The following is an 11,679-nucleotide window of genomic DNA, read 5'->3' as shown; positions in this document are numbered from 1 at the left end:
ACTGTACTATTTTATATGTCAGGTTAATTTGATTAAGTCTTCTTTTTCCTATTAATTTTATTGTCTGATTTTTCTCAGTCACTGAGAGAAGTATGTTAGTATCTGCAAGTAGATTTTGGGTTTTTAAATTTATTTTTGATTTCTCAATGTTTTCTTTAGGTTTTGAAGCAATTTACTAAATAAATACAAATCCTGGTTGAATTTTATCATACTAAATATATCTTTATCTCTGTAACTATCTTTTCTGCTATTGATATCGTTTGTTTCCCCCCCCCCCCTTTTTTTTTACTAACATAAGTTAGTAAGATACCATTATTTTGGAGTAGAGGTTCCTTCCTCTTAGTTCAGATGCTGAATTTGTTCCTCTGGAGCAGATTGAATTAGATTCTGATTTGTATCTAGAGCCAATAGAGGAGGTAGGAATATGTCTTGAGGAGACTAAGTATCTCCTTGCAGGGTAACTTCCCCAGAAGAGAGAATTACAGGGTATCAAGCTCTAGCTGGCTAGGCTTTTCAGACGGGAGAAGTCTGGCTTCTCCCCCTGGTAAAGGAGACTCAGGAATACTTGGGAGGATGGAGATAATCAGATACTCAGATCTACCTGAAATTCTTTTTTGCAAGTGTCAAGGTTTTTTCCCTTCTCCGTCAATGTCCTACTAACTTTCCCACTAGAGTATTGGCAAATCTATGTTTTCAGCTTACATTGTGATTCTGTAACTCCACAATTAAAGTCTGATATTTTTGTAAAACTGGCTCTGTGGCTAAAATAAATGAGAAATTCTTTTAGGTCTAACATTATCAGCCCTCTGAGCTGAGAGCTTAGTCTTGAGCTTTACTGTCTCCAGTAGACCAGTCCTTGAGGTACTTAATGGTCATTATCACACTTAGTCCTCCACACATTTGCTTCAGTAGTGCACTTCATCATAATAAACATTGAGTGGTAATTTAATTCATTGTGATGCCACTGTATGTCCATTCCCTATTGGACAGGAGTTCAACAGTGTGTAAAGCCATGGACATGCCTGTACAATCTGAGTCCTATTTTGTCTGTCTCTCTTGGCAGTACTCTTGGTACGAAGTCCTGTATCTGTCAAGATCCAGTCCAGGAAAGAAAAACCCACCAAGAGTAATTAATATAAAGAAATTATTGAAAAGGTTTTTAGAGGACCAAAAAGATGAAAAGAGTACACCAAGGTACTTAGAGGTATGAGTTGCAAGAAAAAGCTCTACCCCTAAGATTGGGGGGGAAAGGGAAGAGGTTGGGGTTATCATAGCTAGATACTTTGATAATGGGCCTCATATAGATCTGGACTGTAGAAGACAGGGCATTGCTTAGGTCATGTGGGTTACAGGAAATCAGAAAAGGGTTTCTGTAGAGCTAATAGCTGTACTTACAAGGTCATGCTGAACTGGTACAGGTTCCTTAGGAATTTGGAAGAAGGTCCTCCAGAATTGTGACTCACATTTCAGAGACACACATGCTACACACATGGGGCTTATATTGAGGTTCTTTGTGGTGTGCCCAGAATACCTGAATAAAGGACACTGGCTAGCTGGTATGGGTTGCCCAGGGTACTGGAAAATGGCTCTGAACATCTGGTACTCAGACTTCTGAGTACGGCACACTGTTCATCAAGTACTCATACTTTTGTTAAGGGCTGATGGAGCTGGTTCTGGGAATGTGGTAACCAACTCTCACCACCAGAGCAAGACACCAGAGTTGGGGATTCATAGAAAGTAACAGCAGGCAAATAGATAATCACAAGTCCCTTATCCTCTTTTTTATTTTATTTTATTTTTTGCATTTTATTCTCTCTCCTGTGTCCTTTTTGATAAAATTTCAGGAAGCCAAATAACAATGGAAATATAATGTGCAGATTCCCATTTCTAGCTTCATAGACAAAGTATAAATTTTAGTTTTGGAGTTCAGGAAATAGCTGATAATCAGCATAAGAAATGTCAGTAGAATGCTACTAGAACTTCTATGGTAATGGGTAATAGCAGATGACAGTGATCTGTGTGAAGCTCTCTGATATGTAGTAACATTTTAGTATTGTTTCAATTAGTTGTGGCTCACTAAATTGATTTTATGACCCTGTGTGGTTTGTGACCTAAGTTTGAGAAACAGTGAAATGAGGTTGTGATTGAGCATGAGAGGAGACTTGGCAAGATACAGATTTGAGAAATTTGAAACAGTTGCTGGAAATAGAAGAACTAAGGATTCATACAGAGGAAAATCTCACACTGCTTGAAGTGCTGGTAATGGCAGAAAGGAAAGGCTTTGGAGAGACAGCAGTTCACATAGTTCATGGTCATGCAGTGTTCCTTCAGGGCTTCTTTTTGGAGCCATGCAATGGTTACAGACTAGTATGTCTCAAAAATTCTCAGCTATGAACTTTTCTGTTATTACCACGTCATATTTCTGAGAAAACTTAATATAGGTTATTTTCCTCTCTGTAATGCTTTAATAGTCCTCTTCCAAACCACACATTCTCGTTTTAATAGTCCCAGATCTGTAGCATATACCAAGGATATCATGAAGAGAGAAATGGAAAGGAAATCCAGTAATTAGGATTTCACCTCAAGCAGAGCTACTTCCCCTAAGAAGATTAATCTAATATTATTGGCTTCCAGTAGCTATCTATTAGTTCTAAAAAAGTATCCAGGTGTATACAAGTGTTCTCAACATTATAATGCTGAAGATATTTCTCATACTCTATACTACTGATCCTATTTGTGTTGTGTTCTGAACCAGTATGTGTTCAAATGCATCTCCAAATTTGTTTTAACTTTTGCTTTCAAATATTAAACAAATTGATACTTTAAAAAAGATTTTATATATTTATTTGAGAGAGAGTAAGTGGGAGAGAGAGCACAAGCCAGGGGGAGAGGCAAAGGGAGAAGCAGACTCCCTGCTGAGCAGAGAACCTGATGCAGGGATCATGACCTGAGCTGAAGTCAGACACTTCACCGACTGAGCCACCCAGGCACCCCTAAATTATTGGTACTTTTAACTTAAAGTCAGTGAGTAAGCAAAATTAACTTTTAATTGAACTAAAACTTGTGTTTTCAACATAAATGGCGTAAGTCCATTTGAACTGTGGGCTTTTGAACATTTTAATGAACTGACTTTAGGTATGAGCTCCTCAATCCACCCTTCTCTGGAGAACTCAGCTAATTTGCCAGACATGAAAAAATATAGACTAGAATCTATATTTACACATCTAAAATGAGTCTCTTTTGATTGAAAACATGATGATGCAACTGGGCTGGGTAGAGAGAAGGTTGCTGCCTGCACGCTGTGATTTGGGGCAATTGGGCTATTTGCCTTGCCCTCAAATAGCGGCCCATTCCCTGTTTCTCCTTCCTATGGCTGCCTTTTATGGATGTCCAGAGTTTTTCTACAGATAAGAATGAATTATAAAATAAAAATTTGGCTTGTTTGAAAGAGGCATACCAAAATTAATATGTCTCTTAAGTGAGGCTTACTTTGAGTGCGAACCTTAGGCAGAATGGGAGCTCAATAAGATGTCCCACACAGGACAGGGGAGGTACAATAAAGAATAAAGAGACTAGAAAACAGTGCTTTTTGGATGGGTTGTCTACATGCTTTTTGAAGATGGTAGGGTACTGGTCAATTTTTGAGAGGAGAAGCAATGTGGAGGTCAGATACCAGTCTTTTTTAATATGGAAAATTTTATGTCAGTTTACATGTTTAGAAAACAGTATATAACCATTACCCATCCATAACCAACCTCCTTCATCTCCTTCTCTGGGGACCTGTGCTCCTCTAACCCTTTGTCCACATATATATGTATATGTACATGTACATGTACATGTATACGACAGTCTCAGGCATTTTATTAATTCTAGCCTCATTCCAATTGAAGAATCACCTTTGCCTTACTTTCTTCTCTGTCCCACTCTCTCTACCCCACCAACCCCATCCTAGCTCTTTTTTTGTATCTTCACTTGCAGCACTACAACTTTTATGGTCCATCTCTTCCAGGACATAGATCCATAAATGTCAGCCCTGCACCCTAAGCAGCTCACAGGGAGGAGCCAGACCAGCAGCACCCCACACCCTGCCCTCTCTTCTGCCCTGGACAGATGGCTCCATGATGACAGCTCCATAATGGCACTGGGTGAGGCCCTGGTGCACATCACGGTCACTCTTCTGATACTCTGGGTAGGAATGTCTCTGTTCATTTCTGGCCACTCTCAGGCAATGCCCTCCCAGCACTTCTCCCCAGAATTGGTGATCCCCTTGAAGGTGACTGGCAGGGGCAGAAGTGCAAAATCTCCAGGCTGGCTCTCCTACAGCCTGAAGTTTGGGGGCCAGAGACACATTGTCCACATGAGGGTCAAGAAGTTCTTGCTTTCCAAACACTTCCCAGTGTTCACCTACACGGACCAGCACGCCCTCCTCCAGGATCAGCCTTTTGTTCCTGATGACTGCTACTATCATGGTTATGTGGAAGGAATCTCTGAGTCCCTGGTTGCCCTCAGTACCTGTTCCGGAGGTTTTCGAGGAATGCTACAGATTAATGACCTTGCTTATGAAATTGAGCCAATTAGTTTTTCTGCCACATTTGAACACCTGGTGTATAAGATAGACAGTGGTGATACACAGTTCCCACCTATGAGATGTGGGTTAACAGAAGAGGAAATAGCACGCCATTTGCAGTTGAGGGCATCATATAATTCTACTCTGATGCAAAATTCTTACTTGGGCTGGTGGACCCACTTGCGGTTTGTTGAGCTGGTCGTAGTTGTGGACCATTTTCGATACCTTTACTGTAAAAGTAATGTGTCATTAGTACAGCGTGAAGTATTTGATACTGTCAATATAATTGGTATCTTATATAGCCCTTTGGAGGTTGAAATAGTTTTGAATGGGATTGAAATCTGGAGTGAAAGAAACCTGATTTCCACTGATACTATAGAACAGATTTTGGGGGATTTTTCTGCTTGGAAGTTTTCCAATCTTGATGACCGACTCCCCCATGATACTGCCCATCTTTTCATTAAAAAAAATTTTGGTATAAAGCTTGGAGTTGCCTACGTTGGAGGAATATGCCATCGTCTTTTTAATAGTGGAGTTGATGTCTTTGAAGAAGACCGTCTGTATCTTTTTGCACTTACTGTGACCCATGAACTTGGTCATAATATGGGTATGACTCATGATACTAAAGAATGTAAGTGTGGGCTTCCGTGGTGCATAATGTATGACTCCCAGAGTGTGACAGCTCGGTTCAGCAATTGCAGTTATGCCGAGTATTGGAACAATATTCTCACTAAGGGATTATGTATTCACTCACCTCCATATCCAGGGAATGTCTTTAAGGTACAGTACTGTGGGAACCTAGTGATTGAAGAAGGAGAGGAGTGTGATTGTGGGACCACAGACCAGTGTGTAAATGATCCCTGTTGTCTGTTGAACTGCACTCTGAAGCCTGGAGCTGCTTGTCAGTTTGGAATTTGTTGCAAAGACTGCAAGTTAATGCCATCAGGGACTTTGTGCAGACATCAGATCAGTGAATGTGACCTTCCAGAATGGTGCAATGGGACATTTCATCAATGCCCAGAAGATGTATATGTGCAGGACGGGATTCCCTGTGGTGACAATGCCTACTGCTATGAAGGGAGATGTAATAACCATGACAAACAGTGCAGGGAGATTTTTGGCAAAGATGCAAGGAGTGCATCTCAGAGTTGCTACAAAGAAATCAACACCCAAGGAAATCGATTTGGTCACTGTGGTATCACCAACCTAGTATACGTGAAATGTGAGGGCCCTGATATTCTGTGTGGGAGAGTGCAGTGTGAAAATGTAGAAATGATTCCTAATCTGATCCAACATTCTACAGTGCATCAGCTTCACATCAATGATACCACTTGCTGGGGCACTGATTTTCATTTAGGGATGTCCATACCTGATGTTGGTCAAGTCAAAGATGGCACAATATGTGGTCCAGAAAAGATCTGCCTCCATAAGAAGTGTGTCAATATGACCTATCCGCCACGAAAGTGTCATTCTAATGAGACCTGCCACATGCATGGAGTCTGTAATAATAAACAGCATTGCCACTGCAAGCATGGATGGGCACCTCCCTACTGCAAGGACGCAGGCCTTGGAGGCAGCGTGGACAGCGGGCCACCTCCTAAGGAATACGTGGCAACGCTCGAAGCAAAGGCATTGTTGGGTTACCTGTCATTATTGTGGCTTATTCCTTTTACTGCTTTCATTTTATTTTGCCTTCTCGTAGTTTGTATGGAAAAAAAAAGAGAAGAAGAGGAAAACTAAATCTCTTGCCTCAGTAAACAAATCCTTAGTTCTTCTTGTAATAGTAGAAAAACATTAGGGCATGTCTGACTGTTTAAAGAAAAATTCAAGGACCCCTCATACCAGGATCATAAGCATTAATATCACACCAAAGGATTTCTTACTCTTCAGTGTTAATAAGCAATATTAAAACTTTACTCCCCCCCCCCCCGGATGTTGTCTATTTTCTGGGCAAAGGCACACCAGAGAGACATTTTTAAGCTGATGTCTAGCAGTTCTAAACCTCCTCCCATTTTTGTACTTTAGGATGTAAAGTACAAAATCTGCTGCTGCAGATCCCGTTTCTGTTTTGCCTATTCTCTTCAGGGTAACTGTGCCTAAAGGGGGCAGTAGAAGTAGAGGGGAGAAGGCAGTTTACTTTCCTGTGTGCTAAAAATTACTCTCTGTCATTTTGGCTGGGGCCATTCACTCTGGCAGCTGTGTTTGGTTTTGGACTCCAGTTTTGTTGGCTCTTTAGAACCACCTTCATTCTTGCTGAGAAGTACCGGCACCCTCAAGAGATCTGACTTGTAGCTCTGAGGTTAGCAGTTCCTCATTTGAGTTCTGCCCAGCAGCTGGTCACTTGTGCTCCTTGTAAGTCTTGTTCCCTGCTCTGCAGAGGGTCTCCTTGAATCACCAGCACTCTGATAAACTCACTTTCTTTCCTGTGTTCCTCTTGCCCTAGGGCTATCAAGTGCTTTCAGTAGTTATTTCATTGTGATAGTCTGAGTTCTCTAGAAGCAGACGCTGAGAGTTTAGAGTACAGGATTTTGATAGGGAGGAACCACTGTGAAAAGGTGAGGAAGTCGGCTGTGTGATGAGAAATGGTACTACATTGCAGCCTTGGCCAACCTAGCAGCCAGTTCCTCTGGAATAAATATTGCCTGAAATGGGCCAAAATGGCCTGATCTTCACACCTTCCCTTGCTCATTCACTGTATCTGGAGTCCATGGGAATGGCAAGAGGTTGGCCACACTTCTTTGCAACTGAAGCTATTCCAAGGAGCTGACATCTGGAGGCTCTCTGTTGATTGTAATCCCTGCGGCTGTGCTCAGCAAACTTTCCTTGAAGGAGAATCAAAGTGGCCTATTTGGATATTCCACGGTCTAGGGTTTGTACTGCCCTGATCCACTTTTCCATTTATGTTTTGGGAACAGCTCATCCAGGATTCTAATAGGCATCTCTGCCTATGAGGAACCTTACAAGAGGGAGGTTAATGAGATGAAACACAGTTCCTACTGCTGTGTTTGGTATTGGGGCTGAAATTGATACTTATTATTTCTTTTCTCCACTATCCTTTCTAGTTTTCCTCTCTTTTACATTGCATTCTGCTGGCTTTGGATGATAACCGTGTGTCATTACTCAGGTCCTTGTTTCCAAAGCCCCTGAGTGTCTAGTCACCATTCTCAGACTGGGATTGCTGAATCTATCTATTTACAGTCACAATGGGACTGGAGAATACCAAGAAGCATTGAGGGAGATCACCTGGGTTCTACACATATTCTTTGTATCTCATGATATAACGGCAGCCCTACCTCTTCTCAGTGATTAGGCACAGTTACACCTGCCAAGACCATTGACACTGCTTCTTGCTATTGATGAAGGGACACAGGAGCCCAAAATGCCCAGGTAGCAGCTTTAGCTTATAATTCCATTGGGACTCTTTGTTCCCTGGTGAAAATGTGACTCTTTTGGGGACCAGAACCTCTAACCCTGGAGAGTTGAAGGGGACAGGAAGCACAGACCACCCTAATGGGTCATAGAGAATAGTGGTATGTAGTGCTACTCTGCTTCTAGTCCTTGGTTCCCAGACCCAAGAAAAGATCTTTGGTTCAGTGCATACAACCCAGCCTGGAATGGTGTCTGTATTAGGGTTCCCCAGAGAAACAGAACCAGTAAGATATGGCATTTACATATTTACCCCTTCCCCAGAAGAAAACGTAAAGCCCTTCAGTGATTTTTACTCTTCTTGATATCCCATAACTTAAATACTATGATGTGAAATTAACAATATCCAAATGCTATGATATAAATTCAATTATCCCATGCTACATGATAAGGGAATAAGGAAAGAAAGAGGAAAATGGAAAGAAGACAATAGGATATATGAATACAAATGTATTCATGACAAAATAAAGAGGAAATAGTCATGATACTTACAGCCCTTGTTTCTATAACTGGCCACCTGGTTGCAGCTGGTATTTGTAACCATCTTTTACTATCCACTCTATTCCCTTTGCCTTTGGCAAGCACTTCATCTGATCATAGCTCTTTATCTGATGGTGTGACCCAAACATTCCCTCTTAAAGAGTCTGGGCCATTAGTAGTCCTGCCTGGATTGGGTTGTTAAGAGTTTTCCACTGACCTTAGAAGCAGGGCATAGTAGTACAGAGAGACACACTAAGGGAGCTATATTCCAGATTCTCTTCTTTACCTTTTTACTCTGCCTTCCTTGCTGTGAAGTAGTAGTCCAATTTCCCTTTCGTTATCAAGGTCAATCACCCCAGCCATCACCATAACTCCCTTCACTGCCTGTTGATTCAGAGACATGAGGAGCCCAAAGTGGTCAGGTGGCAATCTTAGCTTCCAGTCGGTGGAATCATTGTTTGTCTCCTGGCAGAAGTATTCTTCCCTCCAGGACTAAGACCTCTAAGGCAGCAAAGCATGGAGTCATAAGGGTGGGAAGCAAAAGTTTTGCTAGTGAGTCATTAGGTTTAATAGTAAGTGGTGCCACTCCTATTTCCAACTCTTGATTCCTGGACCCATCCATGAATCTTATCTATGGAAGAAACAGCATCATATATTGGACACTAATTCAGGGCATATACAGCTTTCTGGAGAGCCTTGCCCTAGCCTTGCAAGATATTGCCACCTAGCTGGCACTGTCATTAGTCTTGAAAAGGCTTTTCCACCGTTCCAGTAAGACAGCTGCTTCAAGGTGGTGGGGAACGTGGTAAGACCAATGAATCCCATGACCATGGGCCCAGTGCCACACTTCTTTTGCTGTGAAGTGAGTTCCTTGATCAGAAGCAATGCTGTGTAGACTACAATGATGGTGAATAAGGCATTCTGTAAGTCCATGGATAGTAGTAGTTTTGGCAGAAGTTATTGTGTACAAGGAAGGAAAATCTGTATCCAGAGTGTCTAATACAGTAAGAATAAAACGTTGCCCCTTCCATAATGGAAGCAATCCAATATAATGAATCATCTTCTGACATGCAGGTAGCTGGCTGATAACCCCAGAGAATGGTGACATACTGGTGACTCAATGTTGGTCTCTGCCCCTGCAGATTGGTCAGTTAATGGTGGCTGTAGTCTGGTCATCCTTGGTGAGTGAAAATCTGTGTTGCTGCTTCAAGTGTAATTGCCACCCTGTAACCATAGCTACTTTGTTCATGACCCATTGGGTCATGGTGGGTGATTAAGGAAAGAGGTTGGTACCCACAGAATGGGTAGTTCTGCTTATTTTTTAAAAATTTAAATTCAATTTATTTAGCATATACTGTATTATTAGTTTCAGAGGTAGAATTTAGTGATTCATCAGTTGCATATAACATGCATTGTTCATTACATCATGTGCCCTCCTTAATGCCCATCCCACATTTATCCCATCCCCCTCCTGCCTCTCCTCCAGCAACCCTCAGTTTGTTTCCTATAGTTAAGAGTCTCTTATGGTTTGCCTCCCTCTCTGTTTTCATCTTATTTTATTTTTCCTTGTCTTCCCCTATGTTCATCTGTTTTGTTTCTTAAATTCCACATATGAGTGAAACCATATGATATTTTATTTTCTATGGCTGATTTTGCTTAGCATAATACCTTCTAGTTCCATCCACATCATTGCAAATGGCAAGATTTCATTCCTTCTGTTGGCCGAGTAATACTCCATTGTACATAGTCTATCTGTGTATTAAAATCCTCTTCTGGGGTAACCCTTTGGTGACTACATGGGACACAAATATGTTTGTGGTTTGTTTTTTTTTTTTGAGATCTTATTTATTTATTCATAAGAGACACAGAGAGAGATAGAGAGAGAGGCAGAGGGAGAAGAGCTCTTTGCGGGGAGCTGGATGCAGGACTTGATCCCAGGACCCTGGGATCACACCTGAGCCAAAGGCAGACGCTCAACCACTGAGCCACCCACGCATCCCTGTTCATGTTTTTTGGCCATTCAGAGAGGTCTATCTATATACCCCCTTTCCAAATTTCTTGGTTACTAATTTTCAAATCAAGTCCCTTCTATGTTCCTGATTATGCAGTCACAGCCCATGAACTGTTACGTAATTCCACATCTGGCCATTTCTCCTTCCAAGGAGAAATGCACTGCCCCAAGTTCTACCCACTGGTAGGATTTCCCTTCACCACTTCCTTCAGGGATGTCCTTGAGAGGGGCTGCAGTGCTGCAGCTGACCACATCCAGGTGTGCTTGTATATATCATACAGAACCATCTGTAAAGCAGGCCTGAGTCTTCTCTTCCCCTGTCAGCTGATCACAAGGAATTCCCCATGAAGCTATATGTGTAGGCTGGCAGAGAGAAGACAGTGGAGCAAGAATGGGGACTTTGGACATTTGGGCCACTTCTTCATGTAAGTGACTTCAGGGCCTGCTCAGGCCTGATTTTGAATATATACCTTCTATTTGGTGGAATGTTGGTGTGCAAGCCCACTTTTGGGTTGGTGAATACCCAGTTCATGGTGTTACCTCAGGTCACATGGTAACTTGGTAGCCCATGAGCAAGCATTCAGCTTCTACTGAGGCCCAGTAATAGACCAAAAGTTGTTTCTCAAAAGGAAAGTAGTTTTATGAAGGTGTTGGCAGAGTCTTGCCCCTAAATCTTAAGAGCCTGCATTGCAGTTCATCTCTAGAAACCTTCCCAAAGCTCCAAACAGCATCTTATCTGAAACTGACACTTCAAGCAACATTGAGTCTGCTGGATCATAAGGCCCAAGTGGAAGAGCAGCTTGCATAGTGGCCTGGACCTAGGCAGAGCCTTTTCTTTTTCTGGGCCCCACTTAAAACTAGCAGCTTCTCAGGTCACTTGGTAAATGGACTAGAGTAACACTCAAATGAGGAATATGTTGCCTCCAAAATCCAAAGAGGTATTGTGCTTCTTTCTTGGCTGTAGGAGAGCCAGCTACAAATTATTCTTCACCTTAGAAGGGATATCTCAACATGCCCTACGTAACAGGACCCCTAAATATTTTGGGGTAGAAGTGAATTTTAGATTTATTTCCCACCCTGATGTGCAAGTGTCTTACTAATAAGCCTAGAGTAGTTGCTACTTCTCACTCACTAGGTCTAATCAGCATAATGTCATTAATGTAATGGACCAGTATGATATCTTGTGGGAGGGAAA

At 41.9% G+C, this 11,679-nt stretch overlaps 2 protein-coding genes across 2 annotated transcripts in view; both read left to right on the top strand.

Moving 5' to 3' along the window:
• The first annotated feature begins 1,060 nt into the window (after window positions 1-1,060).
• The window catches only part of ADAM21 (ADAM metallopeptidase domain 21), a 30,860-nt gene continuing 20,241 nt past the window's right edge, over window positions 1,061-11,679 (top strand). The window contains exon 1 of the mRNA XM_077909804.1: window positions 1,061-1,204. The gene's annotated coding sequence lies outside the window, so the exon portion shown is untranslated. The remainder of the gene's footprint in view (window positions 1,205-11,679) is intronic.
• On the top strand, window positions 4,025-6,852 carry LOC144319937 (disintegrin and metalloproteinase domain-containing protein 20-like). Its single transcript, XM_077908418.1, has 2 exons — window positions 4,025-6,201; window positions 6,804-6,852. Exons 1-2 carry the CDS (start codon window positions 4,025-4,027, stop codon window positions 6,850-6,852), a joined length of 2,226 nt encoding a protein of 741 aa, XP_077764544.1.

The sequence above is a fragment of the Canis aureus genome, chromosome 9 (genome assembly GCF_053574225.1).
Source record: "Canis aureus isolate CA01 chromosome 9, VMU_Caureus_v.1.0, whole genome shotgun sequence".
In the NCBI taxonomy this organism is placed as follows: Eukaryota; Metazoa; Chordata; class Mammalia; order Carnivora; family Canidae; genus Canis; species Canis aureus.
Note: the sequence above shows the minus strand (reverse complement) of the source record. Positions and strands in the feature narration are given on the sequence as shown.